Below are 26,220 nucleotides of genomic sequence, written 5' to 3' on the forward strand. Positions count from 1 at the left end.
GAATACATGAGGAACTTACATTAGTGAGATATACCAAACTAGTGCTTTCCATTAGTATACAGGTTCGTCCTTTTAAGGTGTTATTAATGCTTTTCCTGTACCATGCAGAGACATGTTCCTGGGCCCCAATGCAAAATTTGTAACAGAGACCTCCAACTATCAAATGTCATTTTTAATACTGGTTTCTTTTTATGTGGCTGATTGACCTTTGTGTCATTAGGGTCAGAGTGTGATTGTCACCTCTGTACTCCCTAAAGCTCCAATCATGGTGCGATGTATTACATGGATAGGTGGCCCAGCTTACATTCTTCACATGTCCACGACCAGCAGGTCTCCCTCTTTACGCAAGTACCACAAACTTAGTAATCCTCTATTCTCCTACAATGAACTGAAAGAGTACAAGACCCTCGTGTTTTGGGATGGCAGGGCATGGTAGCCTAAACCACTAAGCTCCAGGAAGAGGATCCCATTTTAATTTTTGCTCTATATGCGCCCCTGTTTATTCAGGGTTTTTGTCATGTTGTTTTTTTATCCGTCGCTTTGTATATTCATCAAAGCATAAACTATTTCAAACTGCAGGTGCGGGTGTAGGAAATGGGAAATTGTGAGATCCCATGTAGATTGGCATATTTTATTATTATTTTTACTATCCATATCTCAGATGTAAGCACTTTTACAATGTTTTTTGACTAAACGTTATCTCTCTGCACTGTTAGAGCTTGTTCACATATGACGGAATTGCAGCGTCATCCAGTAAAGTGAATGAGATTACAACAAATCTCATCCACATGCAGCGAACACTTCCATGCAGAAATTGACCTGCTATGCAGATTTTTAAATCCACAACAGGTACATTTTTGACGCAGATTGGGTGCGGATTTATTGAGGATCTTCCCCATTGAGTTCAATAGGGAAGTCAAAGTTCGAAAAACAAAACCCAATTGTTGCGTATGTTCCAAAAAATTTGAAGAAAAATACATAAAGAAAGTAATAAAAAACACACTATACTCATCTACCCATTCTTCTGCCGCCACCCTGGTCACGCTAGTCTGGTCTCCTGATGGTTTTTGTATCCTGGCTTCCAGTGATGACTTCATGTAGAGATGTGCCTGCAGTAAATAATGTGTAGACACGTCTGGAGGCCAGGATACAGAGGTAGAGGCAGAAAATTCGGAAGGTGAGTATACCTATTGCAAAATTTGGTACAGATTTGCCTCTGCGGATATCCCTGCAACTTTCTCGGCATTTGCTGTGGTAATTTTCTGCAGCAAATCCAGTATGTGTGAACGCGGCTTTACCAACCTCTTAAAAATCCAAAAAAGAATCATGACCTCCTTCCTGGCATTACAGAACTGACCCCTAATCTGAACTGCTGTAACCTAAGGCAATTGAATTTCATTTTGCAATGTTAACTAGGAAATGTTAAACTGTTTATGCTGCAGACCAGCTCTATAAGGGCATGACCACACATGGCGGAATTCCTCCGCAACTGTCCGCATCAATGCCGCACCTAATCCGGGTTGCGGATTACGGCTGCGGATCTGCACAAAATGTGCAGAAAATTGATGCGGACTAGCTGCTGCGGACTGCGGGAAAAGTGCTTCCCTTCTCCCTATCAGTGCAGGATAGAGAGAAGGGACAGCACTTTCCCTAGTGAAAGTAAAAGAAATTCATACTTACCGCCCGTTGTCTTTATGACGCGTCCCTCCTTCGGCATCCAGCCCGACCTCCCTGGATGACGCGCCAGTCCATGTGACCGCTGCAGCCTGTGCTTGGCCTGTGATTGGCTGCAGCCGTCACTTACACTGAAACGTCATCCTGGGAGGCCGGACTGGAGACAGAAACAGGGAGTTCTCGGTAAGTACGAACTTCATTTTTTTTTACAGATACATGTATATTGGGATCGGTAGTCACTGTCCCGGGTGCAGAAACAGTTACTGCCGATCGCTTAACTCTTTCAGCACCCTGGACAGTGACTATTTACTGACGTCTCCTAGCAACGCTCCCGTCATTACGGGAGCCCCATTGACTTCCTCAGTCTGGCTGTAGACCTAGAAATACATAGGTCCAGCCAGAATGAAGAAATGTCAAGTGAAAAAAGCAAGACGCATCCGCAGCACACATGACATGTGCATGACAGCTGCGGACTTCATTGCGGAACTTTGAATCTCCATTGAAGTCAATGGAGAAATTCCGCCATGAGTCCGCCACTGCTCCGCAACAGACAGAGCATGCTGCGGACACCAAATTCCGCTCCGCAGCCTATGCTCCGCAGCGGAATTGTACGCATCGTGTAAACGAACACTGCTAAATTAAAGTGAAAGTCAATGGAGAAACGGCTCCGCTGCGGATTAACGCTGCGGAGTGTCCGCAGCGGAATTTAAGTGAAATTCCGCCATGTGTGAACCCGCCCTATCATGGAATAGTGTTATATTGTGTCCTTTAGTCTTTGTAAGTTTCACATTCTGTCAGTCAAAACTTTTTTTATTTTGTAGCTGCTTATTGTTGATGGACAACAGTTACGAACAGACCCGTCTAATGTGATGGATGAAGTACAGAAGTTTCTAGGAGTTTCTCCCCATTACAATTACTCAGAAGCACTCACGTAAGTAGAAAGACTGAAGGTTATTGTAATGTGATATGTAGACTTGTGACCTATTTTGTTTTTATCATACTCTACATGGTCAGATGCATGTGTATATATGACATTCGTTTGTGCTTGTTAGTCCAAACCATGGTTATTAATATGGAGTTGGTTCTCCCCTTACTTAGACATTAATGCTCATGCAATAGTACCAGCCATAGTGTATAAAGAATAGTGCCAGCCCTGTTAGATACAGATTTAATAGATCAGTCACGTGACTGCAGTTGCCAATCACGGCACATCAACTCGGCGGCTGCTGTCAAGAGACATGACGTCACCATGGATGTCAAGTTACTCAAGATTACTAGTGGGGTCCATGAAGGCTAAAGAGGTGGAATGAGACACATTAATTTTCTATTATGGCCATGATTAAAGGGTCCCTAAATCAGAGAAATACTAGAAATGCACTACAGCTGGCACAATATTGTGCATTGTAATAATTATTATTGTGCCAGATGTAGTGAATGTATAAAAGTTTACCTGCTCTATGCTCCCACGCTGCTTCATCTACTACCTCCAAGTCTCCATTGACTAGTATGTCACATATGAGAAGCTTTTCAGTAGCCAGTAACAAGTCAGATCCCCGTTCTGTGCCGAACTCTGTGTTCAGAAATGAGCAAGTGAGGAAGACACTGGAAAGAGTGGACCTTGTTGGCTGTTTCTGTTGGTCGCTGTTTTTGGTTTCCATACACTATTGTATGCAGTTTGCATAAAATCTGCAATAAAAGTAAAAATAATGTAATAATATTTAAAATTAAACATTGTGGATGATATTTATTACAATTTGCAGTGTAGAGTAGGCTTTATTCTGTAATAAGGTGTACATTGATGTTTGGAATTAGGGTTGAGGCTACTGTACAATGCCAAGTGGTGGCAGAGAACTTTTATAACTTGGTGCCACTTGAAAAAGTCACAGCCCCTCTTACCAACACAAATGAGTATCATTTGTATCAGTAATTGTGTCATTGGGTCTTTACAATATAATGTTCAGCACAAATGCCATTCTTTTTAGTACAATTACACCAGAAATTGACATATCAGCAATTAATAAATCCCTCCACTGTGTATCACAAGATGCTTTCCAATTAGGAAATGCTTTCTATCCAAAAAAATAGTGTCACATTTAACGGAGGAGAGATCGTGTAGCTCTGAAAATATTGTGGTGTCACAAACTTTGTGTAAATGAGCAACTTGCATTTGATCTGTTAATTTACAAAGCAGCAATGTGCAAAATAACACCAAGAGTTAGGTTATTGCAGCGTAAATTAATTCGGCTAAAGAATGCTGTGTATGTTTTTACATTTCCTAAATATGTGCCGCTATGATTAAAACTAAGGAGGTCATTCTCAAAGCAACACTTATAAGTCCATCAATCATTTCACTCTTCCGCAGAGTTACGTTGCTATAAGCCTCCGCGTAGCCTTTGCTATAGAGAAATGAATGCCACCATATCTACAGTATCTCTTCATCTGGGTATGCTAATGGAAAATTTATGGGATTCTCCAGTATTGTACTGTAATAATAATTATTTTGTAGAAATCAGTTAATTGTGCCTGTTTATGGATCCTTCAGAACTTTCTGTATTTTTGCATAAATTTGACCTAAAACTACATCAGATTTTCACATGAGTCCTAAAAGTAGATAAAGAGAACTAAACCAATTAAATAAGTCAAAAATATTAGACCTTGTCATTTATTTATTGAGGAAAATGATCCACTATCACACATCTGTAAGTGATAAGTATCTGGTGTGACCCCCTTGTGCAGCAATAACTGCATCCGAACGTTTCCGGTAATTGTGGATTAGTCCTGCACATCGGCTTGGAGGAATTTTAACCCATTCCTCTGTACAAAACAGCTTAAACTCTGTTATATTGATGGGTTTCCTCCAATGAATTGCTGGTTTTCTCAACATTTCTATTGGATTTAAGAAGCACTCCACTTTTTTCTTTTATTGCCCCCTCCATTTTGTACATTGGTGTTTCAGTGGGGTGTTAAGTAGAGAAATACTTACCGATCGCTACAGCATATCATTTTTGGGTCCAGCGCTGACCAAGTGATCTTCACTCCAAACATAACGCTTCTCATTTAAACCAAAAAGCTAATTTGTCCACAAAACATTGTTCCAATAGCCTTCTTGCTTGTCCAGGTGATCTTTAGCAAACTGCAGACGGGCAGCAATGTTCTTTTTAGAGAACAGCAGCTTTCTCCTTGCAATCCTGCCATGCACACCATTATTGTTCAGTGTCCTCCTAATAGTGGACTCATGAAAATTAACATTAGCTAATGTGAGAAAGGCCTTTAGTTGCTTAGAGGTTACCTTGGGTTTGTTTGTGACCTTTCAGACTATTATACACCTTGCTCTTGATCTTTGTTGGTCGACCTCTCCTGGGGAAGGTAATAATGGTGTTGAATTTCCTCCATTTGTACGCAATCTAACTGGATTGGTGGAGTCGAAACTCTTTAGAGATGGTTTTGTAACCTTTTCCAGCCTGATGAGCATCAACAACTCTTCTCCTGAGCTCCTCAGTAATCTCCTTGGTTTGTGCCATGATACACTTCCACAAACGTGTGGTGAGATCAGACTTTGATAGATCCCGGTTCTTTAAATAGAACAGGTCGCCCACTCACACCTGATTGTCTTCCCATTGATTGAAAACACCTGACTCTAATTTCACTTTCAAATTATAAACTAATCCTAAAGGGTCACATACTTTTGCCACTCACAAATATGTGACACTTTCCTAAAATAATGACTAAGTCTAATATAATATTTTTTACTCATTTGCTTGATTTGGTTTTCTTTATCTACTTTTAGGATTTGTATGAAAATCTGATGTCATTTTAGGTCAAATTTATGCAGAAATATTCTGGTGGGTTCACAAACTTTCAAGCATCACTGTATGTGTTGTAATTTATTTCTAACCTGTGATTTTTGGAGACCATGACTACAAGCACTACTTGGTTAGTTTGAGGGTCCATAGACTAGGAATTCTGGTCTCTCCATGAACCACACTCAGAAGGGACTGGGATTCATCAGATCTGGATAAGCTTTTCCAGCTTTAAATTGTTCCTCACCATAACCAATCAGCACTTCTCTGTAGTTAAAAGTGGCTAAATGAACGGAGGCAGTAACCAGCGGCAGTGTATATTTAGATGAGGGACAGAGTCAGGAGAAGCGGGAGCCAGTCAATCTAACTACAAATACATGGTAGGTTGCCCAGCTAGCCCTAAATTGAGGGAGGGAAATGGTATGTATTATAAGTAAGAATGCTAGAGATTGGTGCTGAAGGTGGCAACAGGCAAATAAGTTAATGATTATCCTTCCAACAGCTATCATTCTGAACTTCAGACATGAGGGTGGGGGGGACTTTTTCAATTTCCTGCCTTGGATAGGATGAATGTTAGTGGGGACGACGACCTGTGGCTTTTGTAGTTATACTTTATTTGCGGTAATGTTTTATAGCTTACAATGAGGTTCCTAGACCATATTCCCTCTTGGTAGTGGTCTGAACTGCAGAAATTCCAACAATATCATTCAAAGTAAACGGCATTTATAGTATTGCCATATAGAATGTCTTCCTCACAAAATAATATTCACATACTAGTGCCAAATATTGGAATGTCACATCACCACACCATATTTCTTTTACCGCACCATATGTCTTCTAACATACCATATGTCTTCCATATATATTTTACCACACCATAGTACCAACATAGTAGTGTCACACTTTACTGGCATTAACAAAAATATAATAGTATCCCTATCATCAATCAGCCATGTCATGTAGCCCAGGCCTATCAATGCCAATAAGGCTGTCACAAACTGAAATGTTGGAAGTAATCACTGAAGTTCAAACTTGTTTTCAGGAATATAAATTTTTAACAGTTTAAAGTTTTTATTGTAGGTTCGATTCACATAAAGGATTTTGGTGTCAGCTCCTAGAAGAGGGAAAAACTAAGTGTCTGGGCAAAAGCAAAGGTAGAAAATACCCCCAAATGGATACAGAGGTGAGTCTTTGCGCTGTTTTATTGCCAACAGGAGACAGAAATCTGTCATGTTATATAAAGTTATTCCTAAAAAAAAATTATATAGCACATGGCAAAAAAAATGCACTAACAATTATTTAGACTACCTTCTTTAAAATGTATATACATTTATTAGTTTGCTTTGTCCAGAAGTTAGAAATAACATTTATATGGTGTTTTCTAAAAGAGACACTCACCTCTCTCTGACTGACATAATAATAAAGTTGCCTTTTAAAGTGATATTTAAACCGTTACCCTGCATCCCCTATCCACATGTTTGATCAGTAGATGTCCAATTACTGGAAGACGCATCCCCATCACAGCCGTCAGCCAGCTATAGACAGATACGAAGATATATGAATGTTTTACAACAGCCTCTATTCTCAGTCGTCCCATTTTCAAACTGTAGAGATAAAACATATTCCCCTGGTGCTCTGCTTATGTTTATGCCTTCACTTTATTTACCCAAAGGAACTGTCTCATGTAGTTATTTTCATTTAATTAGTATGTAGAAGTAAAATAATGGAGCCCTAGAAACACATGCTTCTTTCCTGCAACGGGGCGTGCGTGGTTTATGGTATCTGAAATTAATAGAAGTACATTGACAGAGAAATGTCACAGGTTTTTCACAGTCTCCAGAAACGAGCCCTCCCTCAGAGACCAGGGAGTGACAGGAGAGATGCATACAGAGCCTTATCTGTGTATGTAGCGTATAGTGTTGCTATCTTGCCTTATCTAGGCTTCCAGCAGTACAATAGAGCTGTCATTAACTCACACTCTCTAATGATAATGAGATGACATTACTCAAGCTCCCCCAGTCTATACAGCAAAGCTGACAAATGAGCTACAGAAAACATGAAGCCTTAGTCCCAGTTCACATAGAGTTTTTCATATTGATTTTGATGCGGAAACCATGTCGGAATCTTCTCCAAAAAACCATTGACTTCAAAAGGGAGACGGGGGTGTTAATTTCCGTGGCAGCTTTTAGCAGCTAACGGTAAAAAAAAGCGACATACTCTTTCTTGCCGTTACGCCTCTAACCTCCCATTGATTTCATTGATTTTTCCCTTCAATGGGAGGCAGAGAAAGCTTCTTTCGCTGCATTTTTTGCTGTGAAAGAACACCGCGAAAATCACGGCAAGAAATTGCAGGCAGGTCAAAAACTGCAGGTCAAAATCTTCCTGCAAAAAAAACTCTGCGTGAACAGGGCCTTAGCCTATTGTGACTGCTCTAGTGGCCAGTGTGAATACTGCAGTATGTTAAGGTTTAGTTGTTGTTTTTTTTGTTTTGTGAATAGTCACATAAAAAAAACCACTAAAAACTTGATGATACATTTCATTTAAAGTGCATGTCTGGTGACTCTACCTCTGAAAAACATTGGCTTTAGAATCAGGAAATTAAAAATGCAGCATCTTTCTAATATATTTTTATTACATTTTTTTGTTTTAACCTTTTAAAAGCTTGTTTTTATGCTGTTCAGTGTAGAGTAAAAACTCATGTTGCTACATGAAAATTGCCAAAAAAAACTGCTGTAGACAGTTTTGTCAACTTTAGGCTCTGTTCACAAGGAATTTGAACCCAATGTTTGGTGTATATGCTGGGTAAGCTTCAGGTTCAAATGTATCCATAGGATTCCATTTTCTCAACCGAGGCCTAAAGAGTTTCTTTTTGGCCTCCATCCATCTGGTTTACTGTATGTCGGCACACTTTTTTTTTTCCTGTAAAGAAAAGTGTTGTTGACTACGCTTTTCTATGCAGAGGCATCCCGCAAAAAAAGTCTTCCGCATGTTTTTTTTTATTTTAACATGGGAGCCATATGCCACTGTATGCCTATATAGTGGCATATATCAGAGCCTTCCGTCAAAGTTATACGTTGGGAAAGATTTTGTATTTTGAGTGTACTGAGTGTTTACAAACCTTAATCAGAATAAAATAATGTATTACGTTCCGCCAACCACCGCATGGCAAGAGATTTTTTTTTCTATACTGCACACAGTAAAAACAAAATTAAATATAAGATAGCAAAAGGGAAATATGATCGATTTTACAGTTGATGTCTTTATAGCAAATAGTAAGTAAAGATATTAAGTAACATTTCATTAAAGCTTTACTTCTAGTTGAATATGCATTGGGACTCCTTTTTGCCAAAATGTTGCTTGACCATTTTTTTTTAACAAAGTAAGTTAGTAAATTTGTTCAATCTAAGTTAGCATTCAGACAAGTGATTGACATTATATAAGTTGTCTCATCTGGACAACCCCTGTCCTTACTCTCTATTACTGTAGGTCATATGGACATCTTATAGGGGGTCTTATATTAAACAGAACAAAGAGTTACTGAAAAGAGAAGCTACTGCCCTAGAGGACTACACATGAATATATATTCGCCCGTTGATTTGAATGTGTGCTGTCAGTGGCATACTGTCACGTTGGGTACGTGGACCCACTGGACCGTACCGCATTGACGGTATGGCATCTGGCCAACAGGACACGGGTCACAGTCTATAGTTCGCATAGTGTACCTGTGGTAGCTCAGATAGTCGCAAGACAGGCTCGGTTCGGACTAGGCAGCAGGCAGGCGCCAGGTGTGGTGTAGCAGGACAGGTGGGGTATACAGCACAGCACGACTTCAGCTCAACACGGCACTTGACCAGGATAGCACGGGATTCTGGTTACAGGTAGCAGGAATGGGAAACACTGGGAACTGGAAAACACTTAGGAGACCATTTGCATAGACAGACTAGGGTAACGACAACAAGGCTCAGGCAAGGCAGGAAGGGGCTGGGCCCCTCTTATAGGCCAGGGTGCTCATGGACTAATTTTGACTTAATTTCAGGTCCCCGGTCGGGAGAAGCGGAAGTGAGCGCTGGCGTCTCCTGAGGAGGAGACGGGGACCATTGCTCACAGTTCCATGGCTGTGGGCCTCAGGAGTTGAGTGAGCCTGATGGCCCACAGTCATGGCATGACACATACATAGAGAATGGGGGCACTATAGGAAAGCTATGTTGTCCTTGTGCCCAAATCCCACTTTCATGACTAGTATATTTTCTCTATGCTACCCTTGGGCGCTGTGTAATTCTAAATTTCCCTTTTATCATTTTTGGAGATTAAATGTGTGATTGCCCTCAGTTGCCCACAATTTTCAGGATTTTCAACAGCACAAGTGTGGGTTTGGCTATCTTTTGTGTAGAGGTCCTGATGGAAAAACACCTTTTAATAATAACTTTATTATAAAGGAAATCATACACATAATCATAACCAAATGTATCACTGCAATTATAATTAATTCAAATTTAAAAACATGAAACATAAATCTTTGTACAGTATGAAAACATACATTTTCCATGAAACACATGAAATGCCAGACTGGTGATATATATTGACAAAGACAAATGTTTAAAAGTGTTTGCCTTAAATATTACACTGACAGGAGCATTCTGTATATTTGCCCTTAGCCAGCAGCTGTATATAGTACTTATCACTAGAAATGAAAAGTCTCTGTTGAATTTTCACCTTATATATATTTTTTAACGTGACGGTAGCAGCCATTAACACCCAGAACCCACTGCAGACTGCATTGATGATTACTTACTAGAAGCACTATATTTGAAACATAAGTTAGAAATGGAAGCAGACTGCACTGTCCTAGATAATGGGTCAGTTTGAAAGTTACAGTCTAAGGTGTTAATTTAAAAAAAAAAAAATTTTTTTGATCAATACAAGATTGTTTGAAGATGTCAGACGCACAAAGTTGATTTGAAGATTGCAACATTGTATCTAGGTAAGACCTCCTCTAGGCAGAATGCTTGAAAAATTCTAGCTTGTGACTTGAGGAACTGGACAAAAATTTACGACAAGATGCTTGATCCTAAACTTTTTATGCAGCTATGTGTACAACTGTATGTAAATTGCATAAGTATGGAGTTATATAATTTTTGGGTAGTTCACTAAATGAGTAGTACAAAAGTAGGGTGTGGCTATAGGGTTGCAGAGATAGCAGTCGTTCCTGGGCCCTGGTTCCTGAGGAAGCACAAATGGTTCCTCTGACACATAAGAAGACGCCAGTAAATATGGTTGAATTTCCTCAAACTCGTTTCGGGGTCGATTCTATCAAATCGGATGTACAAGTCGACTTAGTCCGAATAAATTCGACGCAAATCGCATTTGCCCTGTCTAACTCTCTGATGTGTTAATATAGGAACAGGGAGAAACCTCCAGCTCACCGGTCTGCGTTTTCGAACAGCGTCGGTCGGATCCCCGCGACGGCCCGCGGTGTGGAACAGCAAGGTAGGAGAGAAGAAAATGATCCAGCGCTGATGGTAATGAAAAGGGAAAAGCAGGTCCCATGTTTATTGAGAAAATCCTTTAAAATCAGAAGGGAGACGCAGTCCCAAGGTAGGAAGGTAGGAGTAGTTGGGGTATATACCCAAGCCTACACGTTTCGAACGCGGTCTGCGTTCTTAGTCATGGCAGGAAAGATAATGACCGTGTGTTTGAGACTCCACTATATGCTCGGTTATCAGCTGTTAAGGCCGATATGCAAATACCAATGATTGGGAAGATTCAGCAGGTAAGGAGTGGCTAGCTAACAGCGAATGGGTAAGTTGGAATTACGTAAATTCAACATAATGTCATTGTGTATTTGTTTTGCACGAGATATTACTCAAAGGCAAATAAAACTTGTAGTATGTGAATATAAATATAAATACAGTACTGTTTTAGTTGAGTTGAACTTGTTTATTATTGTGAACATATAGTGGGGGAAACTGAAACACACGGCCATAGAGATACTCAAACATACATGAGAAACAGATATAACACGGTATCATATCAAACAGTTAAAAACATTATCATGGAGAAGAATTAAATATTGTTAAAAAAGATTGAAGGGAGAAGATTTAATTATATGAATATGTACCAATATAGCAAAATGTTAATTGTTTGGGGAATATATTTAACAGATTTAAAGATTTTTATAGACCGGTCAATTGATCGTGAACTACACACCGTGGCAATATAACGTATTCGAATAGACTATTGTACAACATCTGGAACAAATTAATATATCAGTTAATTTTATTGATATTTGTTTGACTGCTAGTACAGCACATTCCTATGCGTGAATGTAAACTTTATTATTTAATTATTATATTATTATTTTTATGGGGTTTTAATCTGCGTTCATGACAATGCAGTGCGCCCTTGTTTCATGAATACATAATATATCATATCTCCAAATGTAAAATAGTATCTTATTTTGTTCTTGCATTTGCTACCAAATGCAAGAACAAAATAAGATACTATTTTACATACATTTCTTTTACGCTCAGGTACAAATAATAGTTTCCAAATGAATTAAATAAAATACTCTTTTTGTTTGGAGATACGATATATTATGTATTCATGAAACAAGAGCGCACTGCATTGTCATGAACGCAGATTAAAACCCCATAAAAATAATAATATAATAATTAAATAATAAAGTTTACATTCACCCATAGGAATGTGCTGTACTAGCAGTCAAACAAATATCAATAAAATTAACTGATATATTAATTTGTTCTAGATGTTGTACAATAGTCTATTCGAATACGTTATATTGCCACGATGTGTAGTTCACGATCAATTGACCGGTCTATAAAAATCTTTAAATCTGTTAAATATATTCCCCAAACAATAAACATTTTGGTATATTGGTACATATTCATATAATTAAATCTTCTCCCTTCAATCTTTTTTAACAATATTTAATTCTTCTCCATGATAATGTTTTTAACTGTTTGATATGATACCGTGTTATATCTGTTTCTCATGTATGTTTGAGTATCTCTATGGCCGTGTGTTTCAGTTTCCCCCACTATATGTTCACAATAATAACCAAGTTCAACTCAACTAAAACAGTATTGTATTTATATTTATATTCACATACTACAAGTTTTATTTGCCTTTGAGTAATATCTCGTGCAAAACAAATACACAATGACATTATGTTGAATTTACGTAATTCCAACTTACCCATTCGCTGTTAGCTAGCCACTCCTTACCTGCTGAATCTTCCCAATCATTGGTATTTGCATATCGGCCTTAACAGCTGATAACCGAGCATATAGTGGAGTCTCAAACACACGGTCATTATCTTTCCTGCCATGACTAAGAACGCAAACCGCGTTCGAAACGCGTAGGCTTGGGTATATACCCCAACTACTCCTACCTTCCTACCTTGGGACTGCGTCTCCCTTCTGATTTTAAAGGATTTTCTCAATAAACATGGGACCTGCTTTTCCCTTTTCATTACCATCAGCGCTGGATCATTTTCTTCTCTCCTACTTTGCTCTCTGATGTGTTCTAGGACTGTATCCAAGTTGGATACAGTCCTAGAACACATCAGAGAGTTAAACAGGGCAATCGGGGCACTTGTGATTCCACCTCTAAAATAATTCCCTGGCTGTCTCCCGAGATGACGTTGTTTTGTCACATGGGACAATTCGAGCATCTCAGGAGGCCGCCAAGGATGTGTTGCATCAGCAGTCAGATGCGACAAAACAACATTATCTCAGGAGGCCGGTGGGGATGCGTCGCTACGGGAGACGAGGTGAGCATGGAATATTTTTTTATCTCCCCTTCTGCTCTCTTCCTTTTTTGTAATCTGTAAAATGGCGGCCGGCGGCTGCCATCTTGCCAATTCGTGCGCAGTGAACCCCTATAATTTTGGATTTCGCACAATCCATAACTTTTGGGAAATTATACCAAATACGATTTGTTTGGAATCAATTTGCTCACCTCTAAACACCAATATTATAAATGGCACATGGTAGGTGGAGATTCTGTTACAGATTTTGCATTGAGGCCCAGGAGCTTCAAGTTACACTTCTGGATAAAACAACCTACTGAATTCAGCACCGTGTATCTCGGAGCGGGCCGATAATTCAGTAGGTGACATCTTGCCATACTTTACATAATTAGCAAGAAACAGAACAACTTTCTTAACAGCATGGTGTTGCAATAATGGTTTTATTTCATGTTATTTTCTCCATGGGTGTTGAAAAACTAGACATTTCTATAATTATATCTGTGTGTTATGTACAATGCTGTCATGACAATTACCTGCCTTACACAAGCCTTTAGGTAATTTAAGACAGCTAAATTTTTAATGAACTGCTCTGCAATAAAAAAATTGTTCTCCCTGCACGCTACTAATGTTACTAGTAGTTTCCATATTATTAAATGAAACATCTTTAGCATAAAATGATTGAAATTTTGGTTTATGTTTCTGATTTCTAAAGTTAATCATCTGCCTAATTTACACATTACAATAATTAGAGACGTTGATGTAATTATAATAATAAGAGAACGCTATCTCTACATTAGATGAGTGGATAAAATATCTGAAATCCCGCAGCAAACAATGACTTTACTGACTTCTATCCAATGTGTTTTACTTATTACAGATATGCACATTACTTCTATCACTTACAGTAACTTGTAATAAGGGGACTGGGACTAAAACCCTCAGCATTATCTGGCTTGACACATTATGCTTATTTTGCACACATTTCCTGCATGTATTACATCAGCAGATTTATAGAAAAAGGTTAGATTAGGACATACTAGTAATTGCTTTTCTCTGCCATAAGGCATGTTCACATCACGTTTTGGCCCTATGCTGAATGTATCCATAGGACCCCATTCACCCAGCGTATACCAAAAGAATGTCCTTTTGGCAGATGCCGGGTCCTTATGCGTCGGCATACCTTTTATTTTTTTGTAGTATGGAATAGCGAAGTGGACTATACAATCCCATGCAGTGGTATACAATAAAAAAGCCTATTTCGACATATCCCATTGTATGCTAATACAGTAGGATACATCGAAGCCCTATGTCGAAACAGGATTGACAACTGTCCGTAAATTCCTGGACAGTCCGTAAAAAAAGAGCATTTTTTTCTAGTGTCGGTAAAAAAAATTGATGTGTCCGTTATTTTTTTTTAAATTAGAGCAGCTTGTATAGATTTTTTGGGATTGTAATTATTATTGTTTTAGACGTCGCAGTACATGCTGCTAATGTGTTATTATCACTATTCTAAGCTATAGACATATATTACTTATAATCTTTATGATTCATTATGGTTTTCCAATTTCTCTGTAAAAAATGTTGACTGTTCGTGATTTTTTTATAAATTGTTCTGAAAAAAGAAAAAAATTACGTTGGCAACCCTGTTTCGTATGGGGAATATGTTGAGAGGATCTCCCGACGAATACGCTGAGCGTAGGGCAAAGGCGAGGTGTGAACACAGTCTTAAAGAGAATCTGTCACCTGTTTTTGGTGCTAGTTTTTATTATTTCTATGAACAGATCGTTAAAAAGTTATTCTGACAGGTATTTTGTGTGATAAAATATTTGTTTTCCCTGTGTACTGAAAGTTCGTGTTCAGACTTACAAGTAAGATAACTCCTGTCCAATGATATGTAACATATGACTGACTGCAGCCTATCACGGTGTAGAGAAAGTTTCACTATAATATACAGACAGATATATATTACATAACCCCTGTATATGCACAGAAAACACAGATATAGACACTACTGGCAGCCAGTACCCTGCACAGTCTCATCATTACAACTGAGCATGTGCGGAGTTCCAACAAAATGGCCCCTATCTTCACACTAATTTTGATGCTTAAATGAACATTAATATTACATGGTCATATCACTATAATCACAGAATTATGTTACCACTTCTAATGGTGACAGGTCCTTTTTTTAAATATTATAAAAATTAATTATTTAAATGGGTTTTCACATCTCAAACATTTATGGCATTTTCACATAAATGCCTGATAGATGCAGGTCTGACCTCTGTGACCCTCACCTAAAGTGAGAACCGGGGTCCAATGACTCTCTTCACAGTTCAATAGAGAAATGGCCCTGCATGCACCCAGCCCCTTCAATGGTTACGGAAGTTATGGTCAGTAGAAGTGAACCAAGCGCACCTATCAGTCATACAGTATATGGCATATCCCACAAATGACTTAAGATGAGAATACCTCTTTCATTTAAAGAAAAAAAAAAAACGATGATAAGTCTTTGTTAACCATTTCATGATCAGAGATTTTTTTGGGGCTTTAATGTCCAGAGCAAAATTTTACCTTTTTGGAATCCTACGTTCTTAAGTTGGTTTTTTTTATTCTTAGTTTACTTCAAAATATTTTGTTTCTTAGCAATTGGTTTTTAAAATTAATAAAAATTGGAGCTGATTTTAATTAATTTTGTAGGTCTTATGTATGGACAAACAGGAATAAATGTATTTTTTTTCTAAACATTTTTTCATCCTCTGTTATAAGGTAGTTTATTTAACAAATACCTGTACTTTGTGCATTATGATATCGCTGTAGCACCAAAATCAACGACCCCATTTTCATTTACATGTATGCTTTAGACGAGACCTCTGTACATACATTCTGCATGACATGAACGTATCAATGCTTGAGCACCTGACACCAATGCAAAATGTGTTTGTGTCACGCAGGATGTCTAAAATTGAGGTGTGCAGATTTGGGGAGGAGTACCCTTTTGGGAGAGCTTTTTTTTAAAACTTATTTAATAGTTGTTTTAGTTTTTTCATTGTTTTAATATTTTTTTACAATTTTTTATGTATTATGTTTTTTACAATTTACTATGTAAATGTATTTATTTTTTACTATAAAGCTCAGGTTAGCAGGAAATACATGATTAGTGTGTTCCCTGCTCTTCCTCTATACATTTCACCGATCACAGGGATTTAATGTTACCAACGACTTGTGTGCAAGGACATGAAGAGAAGACAGCCTCTTCTCTTCATGCTTCTGAGCCTTCTCTGCATAGCAAATGTCTGTAAATTCATTAATGATATCACAGGGCTCCAAAGCAACTGCCCTAATGCAGAAGCAGCAGGATCTGCAGTTGGGGACTCTTATTATGATTATTTGCTGTTACAGTACAGGTTTGGGCTGTGATTGTGACCGCCCGATCCTGACGATAGTTCTCCGGGGACCGTGCCATTAGCACGTTAATGTACGTGGAGTGTGTGAAAATTGTTTAAGCAGTCCGTTAGATTCTTGCCAAGTAATTTCAAATGTTCCAATCGGGCTATATCGATGACCTTCAATGTGTTATTTGTGTGCCGCTGAATAACCTTTGTAAACGATTTACTTTAATGCGTTCATTTTTTATGGATGACATACTTATTATGGCCTAATGCACTATTTGCAAAGAAATATGTTAACAAATTGCATTGGAGCTTTAAAGACATGTCCTTTAAGTATGTTTTAAAATTACTGATATGTATTTATACTTTCTCTTTAGTGCAGAGCCTTCTTGTCAAGTTATTATCAAGATCACAATGTGGAATTGTCAAAACTTTTACACAGACTTGGTCAACCTCTACCTTCATGGCTGAGACAAGAACTCCAGAAAATCAGATAGCACAGAGAATATACGCTCCGATATCGTCCAGTGGACATTCAGTTGTTGACTAACGCATTTGTTGATGTAATATTCACCTGTTTGGAAGAATATGACATAAACCCTGTTCTCCATATGCTGGCATGTGGATTCTATCACATTCTTGTGGAGGACAATGGCAGTTGATAGCCTTCACCCTTGGCCTAGTGTGAACTTTGTGAGGGATAAGGACTGGTTAATGCATAATGTGAAACAAAATTTTGGTGGTAATATCAAGTCAAGTCATTTGTTCATCTAATTTTACAATAAATATTTTCTTATGTTAATGAAAACCTATGTCAGATATTGATGATTGATATCTTTTTCTATATGATACATGCTGACACCATGGCTACGTCAATAGAGCATGTTGTATGCTGCTACTTCCTTTGGTACACCAAACTGGTTTCTTTCATTAAGTGTCTACTGCCAGTATTATGCAAAACAATACAATTTTTGTATACAATTTAAGTGACCATTTATATGTCTATAATTTTAATATATCTAAGTTGTTTTAACACAAGTGATTTCTATCCATTATTATACAGTCATGGAAATTGTTTTATATCAGGTTTCACACTAGACACTCTTAAAATTAAAAATGTCTTCCTTTACTCCTTGAGACAGTGGCTCAACGTTCTTCATTTGCACGTACAGTATGTACAAAAAAATTGCTTTACGATACTGACATAGATTAAAAAATTATAATATTTTGTTTTTTTCCTTAAATATTTGCTATGATACAATGGACATTTATTAAAGAAGTTGTTTGCTTTAGACCTTGCCCTTGTTCTTGAAAGGGTCCCTTGACGATAAGTCCCAACAGTGAATTATATACCATTTTTTTCTAATGGCGAGTATAAAGATTTGTGGCCTTCCTATACCACTAAAGTGGCATAAATGGTTTACTTAAATTACACCCAATGAGCTTGAATGGTTGGAAGAATGTATTTTTCTAAATACAGTAGTTATTTAAGTAGTAACAGACTTGAAGCATGTCAACATTTTTACCATGCAAAAGATAGATTGGACTGCAACGGAACAGACCATAACTGGACCATACAGTACCTTCAATCTTGTATAAAGTGTATGACCCTTATCTGATCAGATTATTCTGAAGAACTAATACTTCTATAGATGGAATCCTAGTTGTTTAACAGACATTCTGGAAAGGCAGATATTTCATTGGAATATAGACTCATGAGGTTTTTATTTTTTTATCAAATTAGTTCCTTACAGGTTCATCCCTGATCAAATTTATGGAAAAAGCTTCCAAACTGAAAAACTGTAAATTCTCTTAGTAGTACATAACTTGAAGCTCCTAAGCCCCAATGCTAAACCTGCAACAGGCTCCCACCTATCATGTGCCATGTATAATACTGGTGTCTTTTTTTTTTTTTTTTTTTTAATCAGACAACATTTTATTGACTTACATCCCATAATACAGCTGACACATACCATAAAGAATATCCATTTCCAATAATACAGAATATGCTCATGTCATACCTTGACCCTTGTCATATTATACAGACTCTATAACCCGTATATCACTGTAAAATAGCAATCCATTCTATTAATTCTCAGGTAGGAATCTCCAAAAAATGCAATACCCCATACCATCTCACATTCCCGGTACATTAACATAAGTTAACCATGTGACACAACTGTATGCATCTTAACACATCTTCTCATGAACCCCTACCCCCCCAATCCATCCAACCCCCCCCCTTCCCGACCGCAGTATTAGTACTCTCCCATTTTCTCTAAGCCGATTATCTTGCCACATTATATACCAGACCATTATACACATTATATGCATTCATTTGAGGACTTATGAGATCCTTCCGGTCCAACCAAGCCATGACTTTGCAACCATTTTCCCCATTGTTTGTCATATTTGTGCAATGCCCCGCGTTTCAGATATATTCGTTTTTCTAAGGATACAGTATGATTGACAGCTTACCAGCTCAGGTAAGCCAGGAGGATCCCTTTGTAACCAGTATTTTGCAATCAGCTTTCTTGCATGATATAACACCTTTTTAAGGGATAACATTTCAGCTCGATCACCCCCTCCCCTCCCATGCACCCCAGAAGATAGACCTTAGGATGTAACGGAAGATCCCTACCATACACCCTTGTAAGCATACCCCGAACCTCCCCCCAATATCCATTTAGAGCTGAGTAATCCCGAAACATATGTTTTAAATCAGCCCCATCAGATGAACATCTAGGACATTCCGCTGATAACCTAAACTGCATTTGCCTTAACACCTTAGGCGCCCTATACATCCCATGTATTAAAAAGAGTTGTGAGCGCCTTTGCGCTAAACTAATGGATAACTCTTTTGGAGACTCAAATATTTCTCCCCATTCCTCAGTAGTAAGGGCCCCAACATCACCTTCCCACTTGCCTTTTATCTCTGCCAATAGGATCTCCCAATAGTTTGGTGAGTAAGGTGCTATATACCAAAGATATAATACCCTTCGTGCCCCTAGCTCCCAGAACATGTTCCACAACTCCTAAGTTAGAGCAACTCAAGTCTACCGTCCTAGCCTGTGTTTGAGCTGCATGTTGCAATTGTAGGTATTGATAGAATAGTTTATGAGGAAGCTCAAACCCCTCCTACAATCGAGAGAAGGACTTGAAAGTCCCACCTTCATAAAGCTGACAAACCAATCTAACCCCTTTTTGCTCCCACTCCTGAAAGCCTTCCAAGGTAGCAAATTCCCACAGATACGGGTTGTTCCATATTGGCATATAATTTGAGCACCCTGTAACTCCCAACAATGTTTTGTATTCCCACCATACCTTATGTAAAAGCAACAAAGCCGGTTTACCCCCCGCCTCCCTTCTTAGTTTGTGATTCCAATGCTTCCATCAAATCAGTTTGTTGGCCTAAATAAAATAATAATTTACCACAAAAATCCCACTGGTCCCTTTCTTTCCCTCCCTAAAGGTGTTGTAGTTGAGCCACTAAATTGTTTACCCATGTATTTGGTAAACCTAATCCTCCCTGTTCTTTTGGCAATTGCAATTTTTCTAATTTGTTCCTAGGGATCCCCCTTTTCCATACCAAATCTCTAAACAAATTATGTATCCTCCTAAACCAATATTTAGGCAACCACACTGGGGCATTGTGTACAACGTAAAGAATCTGAGTGTCATGTCCATGGCTGCGGGCCATCAGTTCCACTGTCCCCCTGACAGCCGCAGCCATGAGTCGGCAAGCGCTGGCCCCAGTCTCCTCCTCAGGAGACGCCAGCGCTCGCTTCCACTCACATCAGCCAGATCGTGCCCGCTCTTAAAAGGGCAGTGCGCGTACCGGACTTTAATGAACAATCAGCCCATTAGACCCTGGACTATAAGAGGGGTTCAGCCCCTTGCTTCTATGCCTGAGTGTTGTTGTCGTATCCTAAGTTTGTCTATGTGATGGTCTCCTAGTGTGTTCCTGTTCCTGTATCCCGTGCTATCTTGTGCCGTGCTGTGCTGGTTCTGTGCTGTGCTGTATTCTACGCCTGTCCTCCTACTCCACGGCTGACGTCTACCTGCTACCTACTCCCAGCCAACCCTGCCTTGCTACTGTCCTAGCTGCCACAGGTACCCTATGGAACTACAGACTCTGACCTGCGCCCTGTTGGCCAGCTGCCATACCGCCAAGGCGGTACAGCCCTGTGGGTCCACGAACCCAACATGACACTGAGGTATAAGAAACACTTTGATCAGATTTGCGCGGCCTAATGCCGACAGCGGCAGTCCAAGCCAAAGCTTAATCTTATCTTTCAGTCTCCCCAACAGGGGCTGCACATTCATAGCTAGAAATTCCTGTACCCTTGCCGAAACACGAATTCCCAAATATTTAAATGCTTTCACACAAGGGATATTCACCCCTCCCACAAACAGCGGTGTAACCAGTGGCGTGATCGGTAACAGAACTGACTTATTCCAATTAATTCCCAGTCCTGAGAATCTACCAAAACGCTCAAGAACATGCATAACCTCAGGCAAGGATTTTTCCACAACCCCCAGAAACAGCAATACGTCATCCGCATACAAGGCTATACGTTCCTTTAACTCTCCAAACTTGAAACCTTCTATGTTTCTGATGCTGTCTTACCACATTAGCCAATGGCTCAATCGCTAAAGCAAACAACAACGGGGAGAGTGGGCACCCCTGATGCGTCCCCCTCCCCAAAGAAAATGGTTCAGACATCATTCCATTAGCCCTCATCCTAGCTACCGGTGCATGATCTAATAATTTCACCCAAGTGATAAAGTTTCAAATCCGAACCGAGCTAGAACAGCCCATAGGTACCCCCACTCTACACTATCAAACGCCTTAGCGGCATCCAAAGATAAAACAGCTCTAGAATGGGGGCCCCCAGAAGCAGCCTGTATGTTCAGGAACAGCCTATGCAAATTTGCTGCCATGGATTTTGATGGCATAAATCCTAACTGATCTGGAGATACCACGGAAGTAACCACTTTTGTCAATCTACTAGCCAGAATTTTCGCAAACATTTTTGTGTCAGATGTTAACAGGTAAATTGGTCTATAAGAGTCAGGTCGCGCCAGATCCTTCCCTTCTTTAGGGAGAACCACTATTGCAGCTTCATACATCGTCCATGGCAAATATCCCCTTTGAAAACTCTCTTGATACAACTCAAGCAAGCGGGACAAATGCTCATCTCCATATGTTTTGTATATTTCAGTAGGTATACCATCCATCCCCGGTGCTTCATTCACCATAGACCTCACAGCCTGCTGTACTTCCTCAATAGTTATCGGTCCCTCCAACATCTCCCTCTCCTCCTCCTTCAATGTAATCCATGACATCTCTTCCAGATACGCCCTCAAGAGATCCTCCGAGTAATCTACCCTGAAACGATACAATTCCATATAAAAGGATTTCAATTCACTAAGTATATCACTAGTCTCACTAACAAATCCTCCCACTACTATCTTGTAAGTGATGAATGAATGCCCCTTCTCGCTGAGGTCTAGCTATATTAGCTAGAAGTCTACCAGTCTCTCCCGCTTCATAGTACTGTTGTAAAAAGAGTCTTTTATTAGCAGCTTGGTCTATCATATACTCCCTTAATAATTTTTGAGCTTCCTTCCACTGAGCTAGTGTGTCTACAGTGTTGTTCAAAATGTGGCTTTCTTCCGTAACTGTCACCATCTGCGTCAGTTCCATACCCAATTGTCTAGACTTATTCTTGATAGCCGTGATCTCTTTAATGTAAATACCTCTCAGATATGCCTTCATCGCATCCCATAAGACATCTGCCGGAACCGTACCCACATTAAATTCAAAATATTCCTTTAGAAGCGGGCCTACTTTTGCTCCACCCACCAACTTTATCCAAAAGGGATTTAACCGCCAAATCATTCTCAAACCTCCCGGTTGCGGACTAGTTCTAATTCTTAGTAGCATAGTGGAATGATCAGATACTGACCTAGGTAAATACTCCACACCCTCTACACACGGAACACCCAGGCTATTGCTGAACATCAAATCAATCCTAGACAGCGAACCATACATAGAGGACACGCAAGAATATTGACTAGTAGAAGGCCACTTTGCACGCCACTCATCTGTCAATGCAGCCTCCCTCATATACTTCCCAAAGTGCGTCAGACCTGAGCCCTCCTCTCCTAATACCTTCGGGAACCTATCCACTTCCTTGTCCATAATATTGTTAAAGTCACCCATTATTATAGTCGGAAGCTGAGGCCAACTTGCCAGCCTCTCTAACACTTGTCTCATTGGAACTTTGGAATACGGGGGAGGCACATATATCACCACAACAATACATTCCCAGTGGAATAGTCTATAGTGTACCCCTACATATCTGCCCTCGCTGTCACTGAAAGAGGCAAAACAGCTGAAAGGCACATCTTTATGAATTAATAGACTGACCTCTCTCGAATATGTCGAGTGAAAGGAATGGAAAGAATGCTTAATCCAAACCCTATGTGCATTCTGTATCGTATCTCTAGTGAGATGTGTCCACTGCAATCCCATTACACCAGAGGAGTGTTTTTTCAGGTAATCAAATATGGCCCAGAGTTTTCTGGCCTCCCCCATACCCCTCACATTCCAAGAAAAAAAGTTTATCCTACCTCCCATTGAAAAATATAATTCACCTGAAATCGGCATACATATCCAAATATAAGGACACCAATAATGTACTGCGGTCGAGAACCCCCCCAGAAAAATTACCCACCCTCCAATACCCTCCCCAAACCTCCCAAACTTTTGTAAACTTACCCTCCTAAGAGGGTCAGGGCTAGTGAAGTAAACTCCACCTTTGTGACATTCCAGCATCAATAACACAGTGCAAGCATATATGATCAGTATCCACCCAGCCACCTTGCACAATTTAGCCCTCCACTACCGAATCCTCCCGCCACCGTCAGAAAGTATGCATACTACCTACTTTGCAATATATAAACAGCAGTCTACAAATGTTTACTCCAATCAACCCCACAGTATAACATAGAAAGATAAACTGCAGCAAAAGAAAAAGGGGTTTCCAGATAACATTCCCCATTATCCGCCTCACATCACATCCTCTTCCCCTATTAACACAGTCCCTACTGGAACCTTCCTTCCAAGGATCACGCTTCTTCCTGAGCCCGATCCTGGAATATCCGAGTCTCGTGACTGTCCAACCATCTGAAAGCATCTTTGGTAATTTCAAAAAATAGGACAGATCCCAACGCCTCTACGCAGAAAAGTCAGGATAAAAGGAAACTTTCACTCTATTAATGCAGATGTCCTGCCTCTCCCGAGCATGTCGAAGAATAAAATCCCTGTCTTTATAGTGTAGAAGTTTCACCAGGACAGGCCTCGGCGGACGACCAGGCGGACCAGGTGGAGTAGGCACTCTGTGGGCTCTTTCCACCGCAAATAAAGGAGTCAAGGTATCTTTGCCAAACACCTCCAACAGCCATTTCTCAATATAGGAGTCCGGGTTAGACCCCTCCACCTTCTCAGGTATCCCCACCATCCGCACATTATTGCGGCGTAAACGATTCTCCAAATCATCAGTTTTAGCCAGCAGATTATTAACATCCACGACCGTTGCATTAACATCTCTCCTCATCGGCAACAGCCGGCCTTCGATCTCACTAATGCGGCCTTCCGCCGCCGTTGTACGTTCTGAGACTTTTTGAAGATCATTTCGTATAATTGAAATATCTTCCTTTACCCCCCCCCCCCCACCTGGCAGGTAAGTTTAGCAAGGGTAAGATTGCACTGGCTTACCGCCGAGAATACATCTGCCAGTGTGAGTCCAGGCTGCTCCTTGTCCGGCGGACCATCTGCCATATTAGACCCCATGAGTTCTGGAGTAGCAGCTCCCGTCTCCTCCTTATCAGAATTCATGTGAGCTCTCAACGGCTCAAACCGGGATCCCTGTCCACCAGTCAAAACAGCTCTCTCTGCTGCTGATCTCCGTGCAGTACCTGCTTTGGTGGGTGTTTGGAGCGCAAAGCGCTCCAGTCTTGACGCCGCCGCCCCCCGACATCTCTCCTCTCCGAAAATGCAAGCGTGTCGGCGCCATCTTGTGACTCCTTATCGCCTCCCTCTGCCACTTTAGACCGCCTGGACCGGGTCATTTTACCACCAGAGATCTTGGAATCGCGTCCACAGGGTCCCCACCTCTTAACCTCACTGTTCAGGTACAATGAAGAAGCCAAAGTGCAAAGTAAATATATGTTCTCAGGATACTAGTAGCGGGAGCACTGGAGCCCTCTTACATATGCTGCTAGGCCACGCCCCATACTGGTGTCTTCTTATATGGCGGAGGGGCCTTTGGACCCCTCAGGCCCCAGGTGCGACTGCTACTTCTGCAACCCCTATAGTAACACCACTGGGATCAGCCTCACATAACATGACTTCTATTTAGTGCTAGCAACAAGCTAAATCCATACATCCTATTGTTGCACTCTAATGGTGAAAGTAGAATGCCAAGTAATACAGAAATGTACATTCTGTGGGGACAATGCTGAATGTAGCTGTGGAAGGGTACTTTCGTCTAAAAAGTATTATGTTACTACCAGTATAATCTGTATACTGTGTCTGAGAAAATATTTGGTGGCATGGATTATTACTCAAAGGATTCGATTAGTTGTAGCCCAATGATACTCTGGTGTTTTGTTTTTTTTTTATCATGGGGTAAGTGTTATTTCTAATAGGATTTATCAAAAGAAACTATGTAGTCTTACTGGCAATTTTACTGTGGGAACACATTAAATACTCTTCATCTTCATATTCCTCACTTGTGACCATTTCCTGTGCCTAGAATTTGTAAATGTATATAGAAATGTGGTCAAAATAATTAACCTTTACTGGGAGCTTGCTGTGCCTAATACTGTGCGTGCTTGTTTCTCCTTGGTTCACATTTCTAAAGTAAGGTGCTTAATCGTCATTTAGAGAAAAAAGGAAGCTATAGATCAAGTTTTATTATGTAGTTCCTATCCATAAACATTGTATCCTATTATTAAATATATTATTTTTATGGATTCAAATAGCTCTGCCTACTACAAATGTTATGAGTGATGGGGTTTGCACATTCATAACTGAGTTTTCAAGAGCCTTTAAAATAATGTTTAATATGGATGACATCCTTGGGCCTTTAAAAAAATTATGTTATACCAAATCCAATGTTAATGAACACCTAGGTATACATTCATCACTGAAGACTTTAGTTTGTACTTAGCCTTAAGGCTATGGACACATTTGCACTAAAATTCTTGTTATTGTTAATTATCTTCCTAAATGCCAAATGAAGCAACGTTCTAAAAAGTCTTATTTAAAAATGTCCTACAATGCTGCAACGGTAGAGTCTGTGTAGCTTCTTCACCTAGCTGGTGTCCTGCAAATTCTGACAAAAACTAACAGTACACTGCTCCTGTCAGGGCTTACTCATCCCCTCTCTCAGTGTTAGAGATACAGTAGCAGCAAGAAGTGGGAGGAGGTTGTATACCACAGATCAGAATCACGGGATAGCTTCCAAGAGTTCAGGGAGGGCAGATCACACAACGTAAACGGCATCAGAGT

The 26,220-nt window shown here is 39.8% G+C and overlaps 1 protein-coding gene across 1 annotated transcript in view; it reads left to right on the forward strand.

Moving 5' to 3' along the window:
* LOC142738186 (bifunctional heparan sulfate N-deacetylase/N-sulfotransferase 3-like) overlaps nucleotides 1-17,832 on the forward strand; it is a 365,924-nt gene extending 348,092 nt beyond the window's left edge. The window contains exons 12-14 of the mRNA XM_075849744.1: nucleotides 2,496-2,605; nucleotides 6,555-6,657; nucleotides 17,015-17,832. Coding sequence (XP_075705859.1) covers nucleotides 2,496-2,605; nucleotides 6,555-6,657; nucleotides 17,015-17,134 — 333 coding nt within the window. The 3' untranslated portion in view covers nucleotides 17,135-17,832. The remainder of the gene's footprint in view (nucleotides 1-2,495; nucleotides 2,606-6,554; nucleotides 6,658-17,014) is intronic.
* Nucleotides 17,833-26,220: the final 8,388 nt, after the last annotated feature.

This window comes from Rhinoderma darwinii, chromosome 1 (genome assembly GCF_050947455.1).
Source record: "Rhinoderma darwinii isolate aRhiDar2 chromosome 1, aRhiDar2.hap1, whole genome shotgun sequence".
NCBI lineage: Eukaryota > Metazoa > Chordata > Amphibia > Anura > Rhinodermatidae > Rhinoderma > Rhinoderma darwinii.